General features: G+C 42.6%; 1 protein-coding gene across 2 annotated transcripts; it reads right to left on the bottom strand.

Moving 5' to 3' along the window:
* Positions 1-135: 135 nt before the first annotated feature.
* Positions 136-25,151, bottom strand: gnai3 (guanine nucleotide binding protein (G protein), alpha inhibiting activity polypeptide 3). 2 transcript variants are annotated; one of them, XR_013201141.1, is made up of 10 exons: positions 24,524-25,091; positions 18,371-18,413; positions 17,085-17,226; positions 16,349-16,506; positions 13,816-13,944; positions 13,445-13,574; positions 6,509-6,662; positions 3,518-3,728; positions 2,283-3,293; positions 136-876 (listed from the first exon to the last, which is right to left on the bottom strand). XR_013201141.1 is itself a non-coding variant. In XM_077223858.1 (9 exons), the coding sequence occupies exons 1-8, from the start codon at positions 24,639-24,641 to the stop codon at positions 3,538-3,540; spliced, it is 1,065 nt and encodes a 354-aa protein (XP_077079973.1). In that variant the 5' UTR covers positions 24,642-25,151; the 3' UTR covers positions 136-3,293; positions 3,518-3,537. The 2 variants fall into 2 exon arrangements, 1 of the variants encoding a protein (XP_077079973.1); XM_077223858.1 differs by having other exon boundaries at positions 136-3,293; positions 24,524-25,151.

Consider the following 25,151-nt stretch of genomic DNA (forward strand, 5'->3'; position numbering starts at 1 on the left):
GTCAGATTACTATGTGCTGCAATTATCTGGCCATTAGCACCATTGGGCACTTTAACGAAAGAGCCCCCTTACATTGTATTAAGTGGGATTTTCATGTCAGATCTAATTTTGAATGAAACACAACAAAACACTCTCTTTTCTAAGAGCATTATATAATAATAAAAAAAAGACAGCTAAAATTATGAAAGATATCCAACAATCGTGACACTACACATAAATACACATTCAGAGCCACAGGTACAATCAGAAAAACAACTGGAATAGTAGGGAATATATTAAATCAGATACACAGTCTCATTAAAATAAGACAAATGGTAAAATACATTTAGGTATGATTCTTAGTGTAAAAAAATCTGTATATTTATCTTCGCCGTTTGAAGACTAAAATTATAAAATATTCTTTAAAATTTTCAACTGATGGTTGTTAAAGTTCATTTCTGATCATGATTATGTATATAGGTTTCCTTAAATGTTTGCATTATGTATTTTCTCAAAACTGCAGCCATTGGTGACATGGTACTGTGGGAAACATTAGAAACAACCGTTAAGCAATAACATTTTTGAATAATACCCGTTGTGTTCAGAAACTAAACAAACCAAGTTTATAGCATATTAGTGATTCTGGGCTATCATTACCGTTAGTTGTTGATTTGCACTTTTTATGTTTAAAATAGTTCAAATAAAGCACAGTGATATAAAAAATAAAACCACAGATTGTTGAATGAATTCAGACTAATTCATTGAGTACATCAATGTACCAGTATTGGAATACAGGTCCTTCTCAAAAAATTAGCATATTGTGATAAAGTTAATTATTTTCCATAATGTAATAATAAAAATTTAACTTTCATATATTTTAGATTCATTGCACACCAACTGAAATATTTCAGGTCTTTTATTGTTTTAATACTGATGATTTTGGCATACAGCTCATGAAAACCCCAAATTCCTCAAAAAATTAGCATATTATGAAAAGGGTCTCTAAACGAGCTATTAACCTAATCATCTGAATCAACTAATTAACTCTAAACACCTGCAAAAGATTCCTGAGGCTTTTAAAAACTCCCAGCCTGTTTCATTACTCAAAACCGCAATCATGGGTAAGACTGCCGACCTGACTGCTGTCCAGAAGGCCATCATTGACACCCTCAAGCAAGAGGGTAAGACACAGAAAGAAATTTCTGAACAAATAGGCTGTTCCCAGAGTGCTGTATCAAGGCGGGAGGGAAGGAAAAAGTGTGGCAAAAAACGCTGCACAACGAGAAGAGGTGACCGGACCCTGAGGTAGATTGTGGAGAAGGACCGATTCCAGACCTTGGGGGACCTGCGGAAGCAGTGGACTGAGTCTGGAGTAGAAACATCCAGAGCCACCGTGCACAGGCGTGTGCAGGAAATGGGCTACAGATGCCGCATTCCCCAGGTCAAGCTACTTTTGAACCAGAAACAGCGTCAGAAGCCCCTGACCTGGGCTACAGAGAAGCAGCACTGGACTGTTGCTCAGTGGTCCAAAGTACTTTTTTCGGATGAAAGCAAATTTTGCATGTCATTCGGAAATCAAGGTGCCAGAGTCTGGAGGAAGACTGGGGAGAAGGAAATGCCAAAATGCCTGAAGTCCAGTGTCAAGTACCCACAGTCAGTGATGGTCTGGGGTGCCATGTCAGCTGCTGGTGTTGGTCCACTGTGTTTTATCAAGGGCAGGGTCAATGCAGCTAGCTATCAGGAGATTTTGGAGCACTTCATGCTTCCATCTGATTTCATTTTTCAGCACGACCTGGCACCTGCTCACAGTGCCAAAACCACTGGTAAATGGTTTACTGACCATGGCATTACTGTGCTCAATTGGCCTGCCAACTCTCCTGACCTGAACCCCATAGAGAATCTGTGGGATATTGTGAAGAGAAAGTTGAGAGACTCAAGACCCAACACTCTGGATGAGCTTAAGGCCGCTATCGAAGCATTGTGGGCTTCCATAACACCTCAGCAGTGCCACAGGCTGATTGCCTCCATGCCACGCCGCATTGAAGCAGTCATTTCTGCAAAAGGATTCCCGACCAAGTATTGAGTGCATAACTGAACATATTTATTTGAACGTTGACTTTTTTTGTATTAAAAACACTTATTTTATTGGTCGGATGAAATATGCTAATTTTTTGAGATAGGAATTTTGGGTTTTCATGAGCTGTATGCCAAAATCATCAGTATTAAAACAATAAAATTCCTGAAATATTTCAGTTGGTGTGCAATGAATCTAAAATATATGAAAGTTTAATTTTTATCATTACATTATGGAAAATAATGAACTATCACAATATGCTAATTTTTTGAGAAGGACCTGTATATGGATAATGGCTGTCTTGCAAATATTATAGTGACTGGCTATTTGGCATATTCAAGTCGTTATAGACATTAGTCTTAAATCAATAGAAACCCTTTTCATATTAAACAAAGGTATTACAAACCAGATCACATTGTGTCAGTTTGTTTAAAAAAAAAAAACTAAAATCCACAGGATTAAACAAAAGCACATCAAACAAGTCTTAGAAAAGGCTGTACTCCAAGACACAAATGCAAATCCGGCCGTTTTTATGGCATTTGTTCCCAAGTGCTCTTGACCAAACAGAAGGTCATTATTTTCACACCATTCAGAAATGTATCTGTGAGAAAAGCATTTGTTCACACCTTTACAGGTTCTCAAGAAATACAAAAATAGTGTGTTATATAAAGTGTGTTATATAAAGTGATTCATGGCTAATAATTAGTATAAAAAAAGAAAAAGAAAAGTGTCCTGTTGCTGTGTGTTTGGACTTTGAATTACTAAAGTTAGAACAATAATATAACAACGTTTCACTCATCATTGCGACTTAATTCTTAGAAATTCTGCTATGTTTGCAAATAAAGTCTTAAAGACAGACCTAAGTAATTCATAAATTGGTGAAATAATCACTATGAAAAACTTTCTTTCCCATAAGTACTGATACACTGTTGTTATTAATAGGACTCAGATTGAAATCTTAAAGATATTTAATCTAATGGGGGTTGGCATATAGTCACATGATATTGTTCATTGTGTATTTTGATCTATGCATAGTGGTGTGTCATGTAATACCTATAGAGGAATATTGGCAATAAAATAAAGACATAAAGGAAGTGGCAAAGAAATAATGACCATCACAGACTGTCATTATGAAAAAAAGAATAAGGGGAAATAAAATAGTCTCAAACATCCTGTTCATGGTGAAGGGTGCATGCAGCGGGGTGGCAGTCTCAGGAACAACCATATCTTCCATAAACAACTGTAAATTTAAAAAAAAAGGGTCTTAATATTATTAAATATAAAAAAAAAACATTTCGGGTAAAAATGTTTTTTAAGGTCACCTGGGGTCTGTGGTATTTCAAAATGTATGGTACTAAATTTAGGAAAAAATAAGTGCAAAGTATTACAGAATCATGATTTGTGTGTAAAAACATTTGAAACAGTCCTTTAGGTTTTGGCCTTTTTCTCTTTTGTTGTACTTACCTTAGCTAACATATGATGCTTCAATAGAGGCCACACTCTATGAGGTTATTCTTGATGATGACATCAGTGACTGAATCAAACACAAACTGTACATTCTTGGTGTCTGTGGCACATGTGAAGTGTGTGTAGATCTCCTTTGTGTCCTTTCTTTTGTTCAGATCCTCAAACTGGCACTGGATGTAGGCCGCTGCTTCCTCATATGCATACGTTCCTGAGCATCACAAGACAAATATGACTTTAAGATTCTTGTGATTAACACTGTTAGATATTACTAATATAACACTGCTGTTCAAATGAAGATTTTTTTTTTTGGCAAAGAAATAAATCCTTTTATTCATCAAGGAACGATGCATTAAACTGATCTAAAGACATTTATAACATTACATAGGGTTTTTATTTAAAATAAATGCTTCTCTTTTGAGCTTTCTATTCAGAATCCTGAAAACAACGTGTCAGAGTTTAAATATTAAGCAACATGACTGAATAATAATAAGAAATCTTCTTGAGCACCAAATCAGCATGTTAGAACAATTGCTGAAGGATCATGTGACTCTGAAGACTGGAGTAATGATGCTGAAAATTCAGCTTTGCCATCACAGGGAAAATTTCAATTTGAACATGCAGGGACGTGCACAGGAATTATGAGGGGCAGTTGCTCTGACCTGAAAAAAGGGCTTCCCCTACATTCAGTTGTGCTTCTTGCTCGTATTCAGTTCTGATGGTAGGCTACGGGCAACTACGCATGATTTGTAGTATGATTGCGTAAAGGGAACAGGAATTCCGATAGGGAACAGAATCAACTGCTAAACCCAGGGCCGATCCTGAACTCCCCCTGGGGCCCTAAGCAAAAGGGGCCCTCTACCTGACCTGTGACGCCGTGAGCTATGTAAACCATTTGCCATTGCCACACAATCACACCTGACACTTCAGTGCTCCCAATACAATCCTCCCTCCTTGAAACAAAACAGTCAAAGAATAAGTACAACAATATAGAACAGAATGAGGTTCAAACAAACAATATTTTTTGAATAGAGTATTTTCTATAGAATGTTGACATAACAAGTGAATATTAACGTAAACATAAATAAGAAGAAAATAATAAATTATAACCCTGAGCTTTGGCTTTTGGGATTAACTTTGGTTCTCTCTACAGCCTGGGTATTTTCGGCATCAGTATGATTTTTATTTATTTATTATTATGCATGTTGAAGCAATTCTTGATTTATGGTTATTATTTACTGAGGGATGTGCATCCATATTGACCAGTATGTCCAGCTAATCAACATTTTAAATTCAATATAGCCTATAAATCAATAGTCAATCAATGTCAAATTGTCAATACATTGCTTTCTATCTTGCATAATTAGTGCAGTTGTTTAGAGTTTTTAACTACACTGAGACTAGATAATCAGTTTCTTGTTTTATAAATGTGACTTTGATTGGGAGTGCCATCATTCACGTGCATGTATTGTACAGTATGTCTGGTCTCCACATATTTCTGCTTGAAAAACGCGAGTTTCATTTCGTGCACGCGCATATGAACGCACGATAACACACGCGACGCGGTTATGTTTTCCGAGCTGCAGTAAACAAACACCGTTGCACTTTGTCGTTTATCAAAAACAAACGTAATAATTTTTTTAATTTTACTCTCACTTTTGTCAGGCACAAAGTGATGCAAGAGATGCACTGCCTGCCCAGCTAGGTTAGCAAGACCGAAAAACATCAAACTTTGCTGACATCAAACTTAGAGAGGAGAGAACACAAGTTTACCTGATTGTTGTTCCCGCAATTCACTCTCATGGGTTTTTTCTTCTTCATCTTTTCGTGACCAGAAGGATAGTTTCGCTTCATTTTGTCATGGATGTTGTACACATTAATTGACACGCTATGACACGAGATGGAGGCGAGGCCTTAAGTAATTTGTGGGGTCTTACGCACCGGTCGCGTGCAGCGCTGCAGCCACGTAAACAGTTTGCCCTTCCCTTACTGACTTTCACTTTCGGTGCACGAATGGAAGTGAATGAGGCTTTGCGATTTAAAAAAAATAAATAAAAAATGTATCTAGGCCTATGTGAAATTCTGCAGCCATTGTACGATTTTTATTATTTTTTTCTCGGAAGGGCAACCTGAGTCGAGAAGGGCATATGGGCAGTTGCCCGGGCAACCTGAGCAACCCCCCTGTGCACGTCCCTGTGAACATGTATTAAACACAGAAAGATTTCTTAACGTTATTTCAACAACTTTTTAAGAGGGAAGATGGAGAATGTCACATCAATGAACAAGGCAGAAGATGTAGGAGTAAATTAAAGGAGTAAATTAAAGCTTTTTGGTCCAGTATGAAAAACGAGACTAATTCATCATTTTGAAGTTTCCAGTAATAAATGAAGCATCAAATTAAGTTTTCTATAATGGTCCAGCCCACTGGCCAAATATATTGTTCCATCCATGACTGATTTCAATGGAATACACGGAGAACAAACCAACATCTATAAATGTACCGTGTTTTAAAAATAAAGACAGAGAGAGGCACTAAAACCTCTCCAAACCGGCAAGACTCAACTTTAGCCCAGCCATGAAAGATGATAACTAGCAGACACAAAACAGAGTTTTTTTTCCACAGTGCTTCCCCTCATGTGATAGGCTGTTCAAACCTAACCTTATATAGTCCCTTCTTCATTTATATAACTTTTTATAAACAAGCAATAATTCATCCACTCTGCAGTTTGCCCTAAAGGCTCTACCAATATAATGATGCTTGAGTAAATTGCTTTGATTTCATTTTAGACATGATTGAAATAGTTTTTCAGGACCATCTAAAAAAAGATGGTTCAAGTTAGTAATACAACTATTGTTGAATATACTGTCCTATTAGTTGCATCATCCTTCACCACATATACATTTAGCTGTGAGTTTGAGAACATTTTATTTAATCCACTTAATAACTTTTCAATCATAAGTACGATATTTCAAAATTGTATTTAATCTCACCAGAGTATTCTGGGTAGCATATTGTGAGTGGACTTCTCTTGATCTTCTCTTCGAACAGATCCTTCTTATTGAGGAAGAGGATGATGGATGTGTCTGTGAACCACTTGTTGTTGCAGATGCTGTCAAAAAGCTTCATGCTCTCATGCATTCGGTTCTGTGGACACATCAAGATCAACATATTGCTCAGAAACTCGTTTATCTGTTCACAGTTGATCGGACATTGCTTGGTTTGACAACTGAGAGCTGAGATTTGCATTAAAAAAATGCTCAGTGCCGTGACGGAATTAAGGGTTATTTAATTCTATAATGTGCATTTAGTTCCGCTGAAAGTCAATATGCAACCTAAAATCATCCTGTTATGGAAAAATAGTCAGTGTATTTTAAGAAATTGTGTCTCGTGAGGAAACGTCTCGGTTACGTATGTAACCCTCGTTCCCTGAGTACAGGGAACGGAGACGTGTCGTCGGGGGAGTTCCCTGACGAATTGGGATCACGCTAGGGAGACCAATTGCCTTCGAGTGAATTAAAACGAGCCAATGAAAATTGGCATGCAAGATTTGCATTCCGCGACCCGCCTACCAGCGCGGGTATAAAAGGCGGAAGTAAACATTGCGCAATGCTTTTCGCTGAGGAGCCGAACAGTGTCCAGTCCTCCGCGAAGGTACAGCAACATGGCGAAGGGACGACACGTCTCCGTTCCCTGTACTCAGGGAACGAGGGTTACATACGTAACTGAGACGTTCCCTTTCGTCCTGGGAACTCCGACGTGTCGTCGGGGGAGTTCCCTGACGAATTGGGATCCCTAATAAAGCGCCATGGTGCTGGCCCCTTCCAGCGCCCGGCTAAGCTACCCTGCAGCAGTTTCTTGAAATAAGTTGCGGGAGCTAGCACGGGAACCACACTGCTGTTCCGCAAGACCCGCACAGTGGACATTGGATAACACTGGGAAAGCGTTCCCCAAGAGAGGGGGAAAGCTGCGGAAGGCCCAGCCTGACTGACCAGGAATACACATATGTACTAGCCCAATGGGGTAGTGAAACATATGGCAGTCCCTGAGGTGGTCCCAATCCAAGGGAAATGGGAGCGCACTCAACAGGGATGACGAACGAGTCCGTCAAGGGGAAGACACGGCTAAACTGCACGTGGCATGATGGTTCACAGTAGAGATCACTGGAGCACCCAGTCTACTAACAACTCCTCACTAGAGGTAGCAGACCTGGCGCCGGGCGGTCCGCCACGCCCAGCACCGGAGGGGTGAAGGAGGAACTCACGAGGCTCACCAACGTAGGGCGCCATACGGAGCAAGAAAGCACGTATCCGCTGTTCGAGGCGGAGTGGCGTAGCAAGCCGACACAACTTATTCCCTCGACCCACTGGCCGTAGCCAGAACTCGGGAGGAAACAGGTTCCACACGAAGGCTATAGAACCTAGCGAACGTGTTCGGTGTCGCCCAGCCCGCAGCTCTACAGATGTCTGTCAGCGAGGCGCCTTGAGCCAAAGCCCAGGAAGCGGCAGCACCTCTAGAGGAGTGAGCGCGCAACCTGGGAGGACAAGGCTCACCCAGAGACTCATATGCTCGGGTGATAGCAGTGGGCTAACCTCTGCTTGGAGACGGCCTTCCCCTTCTGCCGGCCTCCGTAACAGACAAAGAGCTGATCTGAGGTTCTGAAGCTTTGCGTTCTGTCAATATAAACCCGCAGGGCGCGGACAGGACAGAGAAAAGCTAGGGCTGGGTCTGCCTCCTCCTGGGGCAGCGCTTGCAGGTTCACTACCTGGTCCACGAAGGGAGTGGTAGGAACCTTGGGCACATATCCGAGCCGGGCTCTCAACACAACGTGAGAAAGGCCTGGCCCGAACTCTAGGCACGATTCGTCGACCGAAAAAGCTTGCAGATCCCCGACCCTCTTGAAAGAGGCCAATGCCAACAGGAGCGCTGTCTTAATGGACAGGATATTAAGCTCTACCGTCAGCAAAGGCTCAAAGGGAGGACTTTGAAGAGCTCTAAGTACCAGAGCAAGGTCCCAAGAGGGTACCGAGTGCAAAACACGAGGTGGATTTAACCTCCTGGCACCCTTAAGGAATCTGATGACCAGGTCGTGCTTCCCCAAGGACTTACCTTCCAGTGCATCGTGATGCGCGGCTATTGCGGCGACATACACTTTGAGGGTGGAGGGAGACAGCCTTCGCTCCAACCCATCTTGCAGGAAGGAAAGCACGACTCCGATCGGGCAAGTTCGGGGGTCCTCCTGACGGGAGAAACACCAATCGACGAACAGGTTCCACTTCAACGCATAGAGGCGCCTCGTAGAGGGGGCTCTAGCGGAAGTGATGGTGTCTACCACTGCCTGTGGCAGACCACCTAGAACCTCCGCGTCCCGTCCAGGGACCAGACATGGAGTTTCCAGAGGTCTGGACGCGGGTGCCATAGAGTGCCCCGTCTCTGAGAAAGAAGGTCCTTCCTCAGAGGAATCGGCCAAGGAGGGGCTGTCGCGAGGAGCATGAATTCGGTGAACCAAGTCCTGGTGGGCCAATACGGCGCCACAAGAAGGACCTGCTGCTCGTCCTCCCTGACCTTGCACAGAGTCTGTGCAAGAAGGCTCACTGGGGGAAACGCATACTTGCGCAGGTCCCGGGGCCAGCTGTGAGCCAGGGCGTCCGTGCCGAGGGTCCCCTCGGACAGGGAATAAAACCACTGGCAATGGGTCGTGTCCGGAGAGGCAAACAGGTCTACCTGTGCGACTCCGAAGACACTCCAAATCAGCTGGACCGACTGGGGATGGAGTCGCCATTCTCCTGGCAGGGGAGGCAGCCGTGAGAGCTCGTCTGCCACACGGTTGAGCTCCCCTGGAATGTGAATGGCACGAAGCGACCTCAGATGCTTCTGACTCCATAGGAGGAGGTGGGAGGCGAGTCGCGACATACGACAGGAGCGTAGACCACCTTGATGGTTGATGTACGCAACGGTCGCAGTGCTGTCCGTACGGACCAGTACGTGCTTGTGTCTGAGAACCCCTTTGAGGCGACGCAAGGCTAAGCGTACTGCTTGCAACTCTAGGCAGTTGATATGCCAATGCAGTTGAGGCCCCGTCCACAGACCTGAAACTGCATGCCCGTTGTACGTGGCCCCCCATCCGGTGGCAGAGGCATCTGTGAAAACCACAGCATGCCTGGAAACCTGGACTAAGGGCACTCCGGCCCGTAGAAACGCAGGATCCGACCACGGGGAGAAGGTTTGGCGACAGTGCGGGGTCACTTTGACCCGGAACGTGCCGCTGTGCCACGCCCACCTCGGGACTCGATCGTGAAGCCAGCGCTGAAGCGGTCTCATATGTAACAGGCCGAGCGGCGTTACTGCGGCTGCGGCTGCCATATGCCCCAGGAGCCTCTGAAATTGTTTCAGTGGAACCGCTGTCCTGCCTCGAAAAGACCTGAGGCAGGTGAGCACTGACTGGACGCGTTCCTCCGTGAGGCGCGCAGTCCGGGCGACCGAGTCCAGCTCCATACCGAGATAAGAGATCCTCTGCACGGGGCAGAGTTTGCTCTTGTCCCAGTTGACCTGAAGCCCCAACCGGCTGAGGTGCCGAAGCACCATGTCCCTGTGATCGCACAACACATCTCGCGAGTGAGCTAAAATGAGCCAGTCGTCGAGGTAGTTGAGGATGCGAACGCCTTGTTCTCTCATGGGAACAAAGGCCGCCTCCGCGACTTTCGTGAAGACGCGGGGTGACAGGGCCAGCCCGAAGGGTAGGACTTTGTACTGATACGCCCGACCCTCGAAAGCAAACCGAAGAAACGATCTGTGTCGAAGGAGAATCGAGACGTGAAAGTACGCGTCCTTCAGGTCGATCGCTGCAAACCAATCCTGGGGACGGATGCATTCGAAAATGCGCTTCTGCGTGAGCATCTTGAACGGGAGTTTGTGCAGGGCCCGATTCAAGACCCGCAGGTCCAGGATTGGCCGTAACCCACCGCCTATCTTGGGTACAATGAAGTAGGGGCTGTAAAACCCGGACCTCATCTCGGCAGGAGGGACCGGCTCGATCGCGTCCTTCGCCAGCAGGACATCGATCTCTTTCCGCAAGACAGGGGCGTCCACCGACCGCACACGGGTAAAGTGGACGCCCCTGAACTTGGGAGGCCGGCGTGCAAACTGAATTGCATAGCCGAACCGGATGGTGCGGATGAGCCATCGGGACGGACCCGGAAGCGCTTCTAGCCAGGCTTCCAGATACCGTCCCAATGAACCCACCCGAACCACCGGCGTACCCGCGGAGGGGCAGCGAGGTGGAAGACAGGGACCCGGCTCTGGTGGCGTTGTAGCGACCGAGAGCGGGGGTCTGGGTGCGCCTGACACCAACCTGCTTCCACCGAGGGGCAGACGGCAGAGAAGGCTCGTGGGCGTTCTGCTGCGGACTGCCCGGTGGCGAGGGGAGGGGGAGAGACGAGGAACGAGGCCCTGACTCCTCGTATGCTGGTCTCTGCGCCTCCGGGCCCAGCTGCAGACCGGAGCGACGCAGCTGAGGCTGCATCACTGCTATCTGCAAGCTGGGGAGAGGGGAACGGGAGTGGTGCAGCTCGGGGGCGGCACGCACTGCCATTCTGACCCTCTCGGACGGAGGAAACTGGTCTTATTATACTGCCAGTCTCGACCGTGAGGGGAAACGAGGGACGAGGCCCGGGGGCATCGAGTCCTGGTTTCCCCTCACCCAGCGAGAGACGAGAGTGACAAGGCCGTAGCCCTCACTGCCATCTGAGCGCTGGGGCCCGTGAACGACTCAGAGGAAGTGGACTGCTCAAACTTTGGGTACCGCTGATTACTGGATAACCAGCGGCGGAACAGAAACTAAATTCTCCACCCGGCCCTCCCCCGGGGGAAGGAGTGGTGATGACACGCACTCCCAAAGAGCAGATCGTCACATACTCTGGGTCGCTCCTCTCAGGGTTGCTTCCCTTCCCTTGGGAAAAACAAACTCCGAGCGGGCTGGTTTTGAGGTGCTTCTGGACCACCAGCGTGGACATCGTCTAACCGAGGGCCAGCGCTGTGACTAATCACGGTCAGTCACTAAGCACAGCTCAACCCCGAGTTAGAACTACGCACGGGCAGTGGTAGTGAGAGAGGAAAAACTTCTGCAGATTTAGGCATGTTTGGCTTGCCATATTGGCACCAAAACGCTTCCATACTGCCAAAATTCTTCACACACATCCAGGCGCTTTAGAACAGCCCAGGAAAGTGTGGCTGTTAAGTCTGAATCTTCAGCATGAGAACACGACATTATAGTAGGAACTCAGCATCATTTTCAGAGTATAACAGCCCTCTCTCCGATGTAGCGATCGACATCTGTCCTCTCTGGGGCCCCGAATGAAATGCTTGGTCCCTCATGAGAAGGACCAGAATCCCATCCGAAAGCCTCGACGGCACACGGCACGCTGAGCGGCTCAAGCCTTTACGAGAAAGGGGAGACGAGCAGCACGCCGACGTGGTCATGCACTCCTGAGAGAACATGAACCACCCACGAACGCAGTCTCAACACACTGATTAGGCATGTGAAACAGTGATCGTGGCCGTCAACCAGGCATGCAAGATAGTGAACGTGGCCATCGCTTCGATGACACACGGCACGCTGGGCGCTCAAGCCTTCAGGCAAGGCGAACAACGTGCCGACGTGGTCATGCTCTCATAAGAAAGCATAAACCACCCACGAACACAGTCTCAGCATGTTTGTGATGCGCTAGAGGAGTGAGTGGTTCGTGCTCACTGAAACCCTCAGATCACCAATGTTATTCGCCAAAGTAGCCCTCCTCTGGTGCACCAGAAGAGAAACTAGATCGGGAAATAAGCAAAGGGACTCACCTCATAGAGGCACGCGAGTCTTGATCTTGACCACGCATCTTGAGCGCCGAATGACGCGCGCTGGGTTGCCGTGACAACCCGCGCTGTCAGCCGGCGCTCGACGGCACACGGCACGCTGAGCGGCTCAAGCCTTTACGAGAAAGGGGAGACGAACAACGTGCCGACGTGGTCATGCACCCCTGAGAGAACATGAGCCACCCACGAACGTAGTCTCACACACGGATTAGGCATGTGAAACAATGAACGTGGCCGTCAAATAAGGACAGGGAACGATCGCATCCAGAAACACACGAGTGAAACGTCATCCTGAAAAGGACGCGATCTTCACTCGTGTTGCTCTTTCAGGAAGAAAGTACTCTCTCTATCGTGCTGAAGCACACAGGGACCCAACGCGGCAACACAGCGGGGAAACTGCAAGCCCGCTGTGCGCACTCAACCGTTTACCAGCTGTGAAAACAGCTTTTGAATTAACAGCATATAGACGCAGCCGGCAGACAGGAACCGCGCGGTCGCTGAAACGCCATCTCACCAACACAGAGAGATCCCCTCCCGAAACAGCAGACTCGTAGCAGTAAGAAAAATACAATCTTAAAGCTCACTCACTCAGAGAGGACACAATCGGTCGGCTCCGAAGCTAAAAGCATTGCGCAATGTTTACTTCCGCCTTTTATACCCGCGCTGGTAGGCGGGTCGCGGAATGCAAATCTTGCATGCCAATTTTCATTGGCTCGTTTTAATTCACTCGAAGGCAATTGGTCTCCCTAGCGTGATCCCAATTCGCCAGGGAACTCCCCCGACGACACGTCGGAGTTCCCAGGACGAAAGGGAACTATGTGGGTTTTCCATGAGCTATGAGAAAATCACTTTAACACAACCAGGACAAACGGAGCATCCCCTGTGGTGGCTATGGAGAAATAAACAAAATACTGAGCTCTGCTAGTAGCTTTCTCACCGATTATCATCATTATCATATTTAAATTAATCTGTCATATCAAATGTGTCTTTGAATTGGTCATGTAATCTTGCTAACAGACTAGTGTGCCATTCTGATTTAGCTGTGGGATCGCCATGGGAAGGAAACTCACCATCTCTTCATCTTCAGCTAGAACCAGGTCATAGTCGCTGAGCGCCACACAGAAGATAATGGCAGTGACGCCTTCAAAACAATGAATCCATTTCTTCCTCTCTGAACGCTGACCACCAACATCAAACATCCTGTTCGGGTACAAGCAGTATACACTGTGATCAGGCCATGAGACAGAGACACAGATAGACTGAGAGAAAGAGAAAGAGAAAGAGAAAGAGAAAGAGAGAGAGAGAGAGAGAGAGAGAGAGAGAGAGAGAGAGAGAGAGAGAGAGAGAGAGAGAGAGAGAGAGAGAGAGAGAGAGAGAGAGAGAGAGAGAGAGAGAGAGAGAGAGAGAGAGAGAGAGAGAGAGAGAGAGAGAGGACACTTACTTGAAGTAGAGCTCTTTGAAGGTGAAGTGTGTTTCTACAATGCCAGTGGTCTTGACCCGCGTTCTCAGCACATCTTGTTGAGTGGGCATGTAGGTGGGCTGGGATATCCTATCCAGGTCATTCAGATAGCTGGAAAAGAGACAAACCATAGTGAGCTTTTTTTTTTAGTGAAACCACTTACAAAACAATGTCAGGATGGTTTAAAGAGCATTTATAAGGACATTTTAAAGTCCTCACATTTCTCTGTAGATTCTTAATACTGTATATGTTACGTAATAGATCCTGCATTTGGGAGTATGTACTGTAAGAAGAGTCTCAGTAGCTGGAACACATTTAAAAAGGATGCACCTGTTCTGAGACCTGTACACATACTTTTATTTTATTATACTTTTATCTTTTTGAGCTGACAAGCATCAATTTCACATTCAACAGAATATCTGACATGAAGCTTTAAAGTCGATATTTAAACGGCCCATGGCCCTGATTATGGCAATGATGGACTGGATAGTGTTGCTGTAAACCACAAGTTTATACTGCTTGGACTCCTCATTTGAGTAACCATCTTCATGAATGTTCCTGAAGTAAAACAAATCCGATAGGATAATTACATATACTGCGCATCAAACTAAATAATTGAAACAACAAAATCTAACTGCCAGCAATAGCCTCTAAGCTGTTCTGATTCTGATGTTGGTCATCCACAAACCAAAATATTCAGTACAGAAAGCAAATAAAACCGGCAACACTTCCTATAACAGCCGATGTACTCGTTACATCATAAGAAGAATGGCATCTACGCTGATGTTAGTCTTTCTGCTTATTCCGAGGTTTACTGTAATCAGCTGGATCCAGGCCGTATCCAGACCAGATGGAAGACCTGCACCTAGACACGACCACAATGCATGATGTAGTCAGCCGGATCCAGGCCGTATCCAGACCAGATGGAAGACCTGCGCCTAGACACGACCACAAGGCATGATGTAGTCAGCCGGATCTGGGCCGTATCCAGGCCAGATTGAGGACCTGCAGCTAGACACGACCACAACGCATCCCTGAAGTGTCAGTAGAGATGGTGTCAACTAGACTCTCATTGAAGGCCTCGTCGACACGACAGCCATCAGCACTGATCCACAACAAACCCGTCTCCATCCCGGTGTGATGACTCTGATCTTAAACCAGATGGAACTGGATAATATTCTGATTGTTCCAAACTAATCTGACTTCTGACCAATAATGCTGCCTGAATCATAATCATACACTGTTCGTTCATTGGGCAGAGGAGAACTGCCTGAACTTTTCCTGTAATCTCTGTAAAGCTGCTTTGAAAGAATTTGTATTGTAAAAAGGGCTATATAAATCATAAAATCATAAAATCATAAACACAGTAAAACAGTAATATTGTGAAATATTATTACAATTTAAGCCAACTGTTTTCTACATCTAAAAATGTATTTTATTACTGTGATGGCAAGGCTGAATTTTCAGGATTATTACTCCAGTCTTCAGTGTCACATGATCCTTCAGAAATCATTCTAATATGCTGATTTGCTGCTCAAATAACATTTCTTATTATTATCAATGTGATTTTCACCAACCGTAATTTTTTTAAACAATATAAATGTATTTACTGTCACTTTATTGCATCCTTGGTGAATAACCAAATTAAATGTATTTTAAAAAATGTTTTCTGACCCCAACTGTAGTATAAACTTTTTGTAAAAATGTTTTTTTATTTTTTTTACAAATTACGGTGGTGGGTAGGGGCTGCAAAGATTGGAGGGTGAGTTTTGAGAAAACAAACAAACAAACAAACACAGAGAGCGAGAGAGAGAGAGAGAGAGAGAGAGAGAGAGATTCACTGCAGTACAGGCCTGTGGCTAAAATATAGATGTATCCACCAAACGACCCATCCACTCTGATTCTGCCATAACACAGGAGCTCACAGCATAAAACTTCTTTCTCATTGGAAGATTTGGATCTATAGTTTCAATGCATGAATTCATGAGTTCACTGAGAGGAGAGAAGTTTGCTCTTGATTATTATTACTGGAAACATTCTTTGTGGCTACCAAAGCTGAAAATAGAGTGAAGAGTGAAAGAATGACGGTAACATGGAAAAAATCTGTGAAGGAAAAAAAGTTGTGCAATGCAATTCAGAAAGCCACAAATTTCCCCACAGTCAATGAGCTGGAATCTACCAGGTAAAAAAATGTTATACAGGTCTGCACAAGGCTAAAGGAATGGTGCCTCAGCTGTACAACTGCCTCAACCTGAACCTTCACCATTTAGGAAAGCATGTTTAGGAAAGCATTCATGTTTATGAATGTTACTGCATTATAAAACAAAATATCACACCAACAACATTTATTTGATAGAAATTCAGCACAAAAAAAAATCTGTTTATCTGTTTATATACTATTTAGGTTCTGGATGTCAAACATGTTATTGTGATGAACTGCACCAGCGGTCACTCTGCTAGTCCCCACAGAATAGCTTGTGAAAAACCTTAGTCCATCTCAAGAAAGTGCACTTACTATGCTGCTGAATCATTGAGTTGATACTCTCGTGATCTGATGAAACACGTCTGCACTCCTTCATCCTTCCACAGCTGGCGGATGACCCCAGAGAGCTCAGGGGTCATGACCCCTTCCTCTGCGGTGCCCGCGAGCACGAAAAGCTGACGAGCGTCATCCTGATGTTAAACAGAACAAAATCTGAAAACTGCTCTCTTTCAATGATACTATAAGCTGTCAGTCAATTTTGAATATGGAGTTTGTTACTCATAATTCTTTTGACTGATGAACTCTTTTTAACCGATTCTTTACAACATACCTTATAAGCTCATGAATCAAGCTACACTAGGTGTGTTGCATGTTTGTTTTTCGTATGACAGGAATTAGAAATACATTTTTTTTATATATATATATTGCTGTATATTACCAAGTATATTGCTGCATTTAAATAATTAAATGTTATTCTTCCTTGTGTTAATTTGATGAAAAACAGGGAAATCCTCAGTAGATTCCAGTGAGGGAAAATATCAGTAGATTCTTGCTGTATTGAGATATTGTGTCCAATTATGGTGGTTCAGAGCATCATGATATTATAAATGATTGAATTGATTTTGTCCTGGGAAGGCTGAGAAGAACTAAACTCAGTTTGAGTTTTCCAGAGGGTGAATTTTGTAAACATTATGCAGTCTAGACAAGAGAACTAAAAAAATATTGCTTATGGGTAATTCTGCATGCATTTTTAATTTATGCATCTTACCGCTCTTGCAGAGTCCCCAAAGTCGATCTTTAAACGGCCCATGGCCCTGATAACGGCAATGATGGACTGGATAGTGTTGCTGTAAACCACGACTTTATACTGCTTGCACTCCTCATCTGAGTAACCATCTTCATGAATGATCCTGAAGTAAAACAAATCCGATAGGATACCTACATCTACTGCGCATCAAACAAAACAATTAAAACAACAAAATCCAATGATAACTGCCAGCAATATTCCCTCTAGGCTGTTCTGATTCTTATATTGGTCATCCACAAACCAAAATATTCCGTACAGAAAGCAAATAAAAATACATGTGATTGCTTGAATGGCCATGTAATGATTAATTTATTTACAAATTTTAATATAAATACGTATTATATAAAATTATTATCAATGTATTTTGATTATAAGTACTAATGTATAAGTATGTGTTCTAATAGTTTTATATATACACTGAACAAAATGATAAACACAACAGTTATGTTTTTGCCCCCATTTTTCATGAGCTGAACTCAAAGATCTAAGACTTTTTCTATGTACACAAAAGTGTTGCGTTTATAATTGTGATCAGTATATATATTGCATTATTAGAACATATTCTAATACATTAGTACTTATAATCAAAATACATTGTATTGGAATGGTAAAGTGTTGGTACGTCACAGGCCTCCACTCAAGGATAAAATACGATGAACAAGTCTAAGAATGTTCCACGTATGGTTGAAAATACCTTCATTGACCTAGAAAGATAACATTCTGGGAGTCAAAACTATAAAAGAGGAAGGATGCCCTCTCCTCACTGTCACACTCCACAGCCACTCCGTGTGACTGTACGACTGCTGGTCTTTTCTTGCAAGAAAATAAACCTCATCAAAGACTATTGGAAATAGTTACTTTTGTTTAGGAAATAGGAAACTATTGTCTGTCTCTTATTCAGTGAAAGATTTTTTTTTGCCACCACAATACACATACAAGAATCTCTATATAATTTATATAAACATAAATGTATGTATAGTATAAAAGAAAGAATATAATTTAAAACTTTACAATATTAATATAATAATAAACACACACACACTATATATATATATATATATATATATATATATATATATATATATGAATGAAATTATCTAATCTACCAATATTATACTGTATATCATGGTGCCCGTAGGGTCAGCTCAGTTAAAAAAAATTGTCATTTTTGAGAGGTTTTGGACAACAAGCAAAAAAATAGATAAAAAACTAAAAATAATAATAATAATAATCATCAAAACACTCACTTCATTTGCTTAACTATTGTACTCTTCCCTGATTCCCCAGCACCTAAAAGAGGACAAACAACAGAACGCGGTTGATGAGGTTGATGCGGCAAATCGATAAATGCAGTCTATTCGCCTGACCCCAAACATCACACGCTCAGGAGAAGGTCTGCATAAGATGAATAGAAGCTTTCAACCTCTGCCTCCCACATCACAAGCCCAGCATGAGCTGCAGAACGAGCTCTCTATTTCGGGTTGCGCTTGCCATAGGGTGAGATTAAACGCCCTGAAGATGAAAGGTTAGTTCCCCCAGCCAAAGTGTTTGTCAGGACAGCAGGCGCTACGATAGGTGTGATTTTTATAGATTTTTATAGATTTTTAAGTCAAATGACTCATTGAGGAGTGAAATGAATAGAACATATTTCACATTTTTATGCAAATTGGCAGGTATTACATGATGTTTTTAACACATTTTGGATATGGAGTAACAGATTCTGTCCCCAACAGAATACTTTTCCATGCCCCGAGATACCCGAGGTTACCCCTTCAAATATTCTTTGGCTTCCCATTCTGGTGAAAAATTAAATCAATGTTGTTTTAAAGAGCAAAACAACCCGAGGTTGACCAAAGTGCTGTACAATAAAATAATCACAATGAATTAAAAAGGAAAAAGACAGGGAAAAAAATTCAACCCACTTGGTCAACTGTTCAATCTTCAGGATCATTTGTGCTGGTGGTTACATGCAGCAAATCTACTGTAAGATGCATTAAGGGTTAGATCAATAATTTCTGCTTCTGAGGTGTGGATTGCTGCCCTATTAGCTCAAATTTATGGCAGGGGGAGGGAATAACTGTGGGTCTTTAGGGCTAGAGAATCATGTGAAAAATCTCTTTCTGAGCATCTTGAACCGCAGGCATGCTGCAGCCGAGAATGGGACGGCCAAAACGTCCAGCCATGTCTGATGAGACCTTGGCAAAAGTAAAAGCACAGTGAGTTATCAATTGCTGAGAGAAACTGAAAAAGTTATTTAGATCATCCCTGGACTTACCAAACAGATAGAGAACACACAGACCTATTGACCTTTCCAACAGTGACAAGTTAAGTAAGCCGAATCAGTTTTTTTTAAAAGGATTAGTTCACCCAAAAAAGCAGAATTTCAACACAAATCATTAAATTTGGGTTATATTATGAACTGGATCAAATAATTCTTGAATCTGGCATTGTTACTTCTCTCATTAACATAAGTAAAGTCAGCAATATAATGACAGCATCATAGATTAATACAGCATCATAAAATTAGATCAAAACCTGAAGGACAAAAATTATATTTAAATTGTACTATTTATAATTGCAAAAAAAGGTACCTTTGAAATAAAAACAATTTGATTTCACATATACTGTATATTGCACAATAAAATAAACAGGCAATTTTATTCAAATAAATAAAGTCCAAAACCATGAGCAAATGATGTTGGGCTCATATCGGCAACCATTGTGTGGTTTTATCACTAAGCTAACAATCTAACTAGCTAACTCACTCATTGTAAGTCTCTCATTGAGAGGTAACTGATTTAGGATCAGCCAAAGTAAATATGATCATTCACTGCACACAAACCGGAAGCTAGATCAGAACGTCCACACTTTCCCCTAATAACTGCAACTCTGGAATGAAAGCCACACACTGTCTGGATTCTGTCCGAGCATCAGGTCTCGCACTGGGACTGTGAAGCACCGCCACAAAATCTCCACATACACATCTGTGAATGCTTTGAATGGGTGTGTGAATGGCTCACTCCTACTGTAATTATATAGTTAGTTGCAGTGGCATGTGCAGTGTGGTTAAAATCACTACCATTATAAACCCCAGCTGAGCAGAGGCATGATTTATTATTCATTTGAGCTTTTTCAACAGTGCAGGTTTCAACAGCTGTGAGCAGACAGACACCAGATGCCAAACCCCCTACTGAGCAATATCATCCAGTGGGATAATCATAGCGCTATCAAACAGAAACTAATTTTACATTAAGAAGTCTTCCCTCAGTTGACAAGCAAAACGTTTCTTTTAGAAACTAACAGTTGTTTAAGATCACCACATATTTACTCAACCTCATTGTTTCTGTGGAAAACAAAAGGATATAAATTTAAATCTTCACACAGCTCTTTTTCAAACAGGAACCTTTACAGTGAACTGTGTGACCTTTTGAGAGACCGCTTCCTAAAATATAAAGGCAAGTACATATTTTCACATATAAAAACCCTAATACACTTTGTGAGAAAAATATTAATATTAAGTGTGCTATTATAAAGACAACATGTTTCCTAAATGTTTCCAGTATTCAATACAACAATAACAGCATACATAATTGTCATGGGTGAACTATTCCTATAACCAGCACACATGTGAAACAAAATTAATAAGATAATACATAACAGGATTATTTTAGTATTATTTATATACTATTTTAGTATAATTTATTTTTGATTAAGCTTTTATTTTTATATTTTCAGCTTTAATTTATTTTTTTAGATCAGTTTTTAGAGTACTAGTAGTACTGTAACGTAGGCCTATACATTCTGTTTTAGTTTAGTTTTCACTGTTTCCTATTCTGGGTTGACTGTGCCCTTATTAATTACTGTTTTAATTCACCGGTTCATACTTATTTTGGTTACTCTCCCTGTGCATGAGTGTTCTGTGTAGATTTAATAGAGACTGTTTTTGTTCCCTATTCCTTTCTTTGTGCGTGTTCATTACAGCCATTTGTGTCAGAATTCCGGACCCTAAGAAAAGTTTTTCTTTCTTTTTTCCCTTTCTACATTCGCATATAGACCTACCTGCTGTCCAACTGCTCAGCCCAGAGCAGAAGGACCATTACCTGGAGGACCACACTAGAGTTTTTTTTTTTATCTGACGTGCCGAACTCCCTATCTGGACCACTCACTCTGGATTTTTTACATCACCAGCCTCAGCGAGTGGTCCAAGGCATGCCTCCCATAAAACGGCCCTCAAGAGGATTTCGCCATGTTTGTGGAGTTGGTGCTGGTGAACAACGCATCAGCGTTCACCATCTGCCCAGCGGAGGACATCACCAGCCCCACTCCGGACCCAAAGCCCAGCCAGCCAGCATCCCGATGCACGGAAATTACGCCAGAGCCCAACAAAGACGGATGGCTAGAGCCTGCCAAGATCTCAACTTCAGCAGTCAGGACTGAGCTAAGGATCCTCCCAGAGCCCAAGCCCGATGGATCGTCTGACCGGGTGTGTGAGGCAGAATCATCATGTGCCGCCGTGGTATTACTTGTGAAATTTGAGGGAATGGAGGAAGTCAAGAAGCTCCGGCCAGTCAAGAGGATCCCCTGGCTCTGCCTCCAGCTGTTGATTCCGTCACTCCACCTCAGTCCGTCGACCAGTCGGCTCCGTCTTGTTTCCCCCTCCCTTAGCTCCACCTGGGACCAACATCCTTATGGCTTCACCAGGCTCCCTTGTCCCTCCGGCTCAGCCTTTGTCAGACGCCATGCTTCATCCCTCCATCGTCTCCATCCCTTTATCGCCTCCATCTCCGTCCATCGTGCCCCTGGTGTCGACAGCCAAATGGCTCCTTTCTCCCTCGACTCTGCTGTGGGCCATTGTCCCGGCTGCGCACCGGGTTCCTGTCTGACTACTAATGTTCCTGGTTCCTGGTTCCTCCCAACATTACTTCTTTCCAAACAAAGCTCCTTCTTTCCTCTCCTCCGGTGTCCTGCACTTCGCCAGCCCCTCGTCCTCCTCCAAAGCCTCACCTTCCTATAAGCCGGGACTAATATAACATGTATGTTCTGTTTTAGTTTAGTTTTTCACTGTGTTTTCTCTTCTGGTTTGCCTGTGTTCTTTGTACTTAATTAGTTGCTGATTTATAATCACCTGTTCATACTTATTTTGATTACTCTCCCTGTCCATTTAAACCCTGAGTTCTGTCAGTTAATTTGTCCGTCATAAGTCTAAGTTAAATGTGGTTGTTTGTGTAGATTTGTGTTCTAGAAGTGTTTTGTGTAGATTTAATAAAGAATTTTTTTGTTCCCTATTCCTTTCATCATGCGCGTGCGTTCATTACAGCCACCGTGACAAGTACCTGTGTTCATCCCATTTTATTTCAGTTAGTTGCCAATTAAAGAATTCTAATTTTTGTTACATTTTGAAGTTTCAAAGGATTTTCATCTAATATTTATATTTTATTTAAAAATTTTCAGTGAAACAATTTTTAGTTAACGATAACAAAACTGATATGCTCAGTTGTGTGGAATAGAAAGAGATGAACAACAGTGGAATATAAAAGAAGCTATTTTAAGAAAGGTCTCCGTGTTTTTTGCCTTCATCCATAATATCTTCTTGTTTTGTGTTTTGCAGAAGAAAGTAAGTCAGACAGGTTTGGAGCGATATAAAGGTGAGTAAATTATGACAGAATTTTCATTTCTGGGTCTAGTATGCCTTTAAACAGACCACTTGAATTGCAGTTCAGACAGAAGCAATAGTATAGTCATCACAGCCGAATGCCCCTGAATCTGCTGATGTCAGGAATGCCACAGTGAACACAAAGACAAATCCACAAGTGAGTTCTAACAATGTGATTAAGCTAAGAACTCATTGTTCAATGCTAATTACAACTCAGCCATAGTCAACTCTGTTAGACAGTTGCAATCCTCTTGCCAACAGGGATGTAGCCATGCTGTCTAATCTTGGCAGCAGTATTAAAACAGCGAGAGCATATAAAAATCATTTGGTTATTCAGGATGACTCTCAAAACTCGCCGTCCTTAGACAGTTCTTTCATAACGGCTTTTATTTATGAACGCCATTCTGAGTTTAACGGAGCATGTAATATTCGGCTCATTGAAATGCTCGCCCCACTTCCAGCATACTGTGGGTTTCTGCATTCAGAGTAAAAAGCCAAACCCCCTAAAATGCCCCAATGCACGAATTAAATGCCAAGAGGGGAAAGGTTACATAGCTTGAGAAATAAAAGAGAGATGCTTTTCATGCACACAAAGACTTGTACTTAAATGTTTACCCTCTGACAGGAATGGTGTCTTGGATATTTTTTGCCGTCGTCTAATCTGTTTGTGACTTAAAAATATAAACATTAAATATGAATTCGACAATATCACCAATAGACAAAGTGATCATCACTTTTGATTGCGTAATCTACTATCTACAATGTTTTGCAGAAGAATATCACAGTCCAAAGGAATTCCCTCCCACACAAAAATCACAGAGGTCACTCCTTATTTGACCACTCCTGACAAATCCCAGTATGGTTTACTCAGAGAAACAACCTGTCAACAGCTGAAAACAACAACCAGAAACAACAGCTGTCACAACACAAGGCACTTGCTACATCATTGGAATATATATTTACATTACTTCTTTCAGAACTCCAAAGCAACCCAGAAATAATCAGAGAGTTGTGTCTAGTTACTATGCACCATCTACAGTATATTACTGAACACTAGCTGACTACTTGCTCTGTAACTATATATAGGGGGGGGAAATTTGTCTCTGAAAATTAGTATGCTACAAGTATCCAAAAACAAATAGACAGACAAAACACCAGTATTTTGTCACTCTAATGGTCCAAAACAGCCATTATCTTCTGCATTCCATCACGCTCTGATAGCAGGAATACTGCCACAATCACACCATTACTTTCCTCCATCACACTGCCGTGATTCCAGGGTGAGTGTGGGTTTGGTTAACGTTATGTCATAGAGAGCAACCAAACGGTGTAGGTAAAATATGGTAATAGCCTAAAAAAGTGATGCTCAATGGATGTTTTAGGACACCGGGGGAGGATTTCCACGAATAGTACAAACACAACACATTCTGAATCAACTGTTATTAGTCACCATGAAAACAGTTTTGAATAATATTCATCAGGTTGTCGACTTTTTTTTAAACACTCAGCAAAACATTTCAGCGTAAAGCTGAATTTTCAAGTTTTATTGCTGCCTTTGTAATATTAACGTGAATATTTGCAGTGATAAGTTCATTGCACTTTTTGGACAGCTTGCTTGCATGAAAACAATCGAGTTGAAGCTCCGAAAGCGCTTAAAACAGAGATCAAACATAAAAAATACACATTGTACTTGCAATATAGCATGAATTATTGAATACTGGTAACTTATTAAGAAATTTTATCATACCGAGCAGCAGTAGTTTGACTTCTCTGGATGCTTTCTCTCCGTCCTTTTGCAGGTTCCGATCAATCATCTTACTCCTCTCCATCGCTTCTTTATCTTCAGCACTTAAAGTGCAACCCATTTTTCAAAACGTTTATAAAACAATTTTTTAAAAAAAACGTTAAAACTGAACGCGGTTGTGATTATTCTAGAGCATGAAGAATAACGAAGCCAAAGAGAGAAAAGGCGTTGGCAGGTTTAAACGTGATGCTGCCAGCGTATGGAAACAGATCCTTTAAAACATGTTAAATGGCAGTTCTGATAACATCAACCTTATACTTGGCCGCTGCAACTACATTAGCTGGGACAGCAAGTACCCAAAAACAGAAACACGGAAGAAGAATGTTTCCGTGACTAAAAAGTTTCTATCGACGAAGCTCTGCGGTCTGTTTTGAAAGCCAGTTTAATTTTTTTCCGCAAAAATGGTATCCAAGACTGTATCCAAAACATGTAGCTAAATGTCTCGAAGTGGATCACAGTTTTTGAACGAATCTTTGAAGTGAACGAATCGTTCTGGTTCACTTCCATGCACTGAATCAAATGTTTGGTTCGTAGAAGTCGCTCCCCTTTGTGACTGGCTGCTTTCTTGCCT

Source organism: Siphateles boraxobius, unplaced genomic scaffold (assembly GCF_051911475.1).
Source record: "Siphateles boraxobius isolate OS27281-9 unplaced genomic scaffold, OSU_SipBor_1 9, whole genome shotgun sequence".
In the NCBI taxonomy this organism is placed as follows: Eukaryota; Metazoa; Chordata; class Actinopteri; order Cypriniformes; family Leuciscidae; genus Siphateles; species Siphateles boraxobius.

Coding starts and splice junctions, on each gene's coding strand:
- gnai3 (XM_077223858.1), bottom strand. CDS start 24,641: ATGGGTTGCACTTTAAGTGCTGAAGATAAAGAAGCGATGGAGAGGAGT. Junction 17,227..18,370: donor ACAATAGTTAAGCAAATGAA/GTGAGTGTTTTG, acceptor GTTTTACTTCAG/GATCATTCATGAAGATGGTT. Junction 6,663..13,444: donor TAGCTGAAGATGAAGAGATG/GTGAGTTTCCTT, acceptor ATGTGTCCACAG/AACCGAATGCATGAGAGCAT.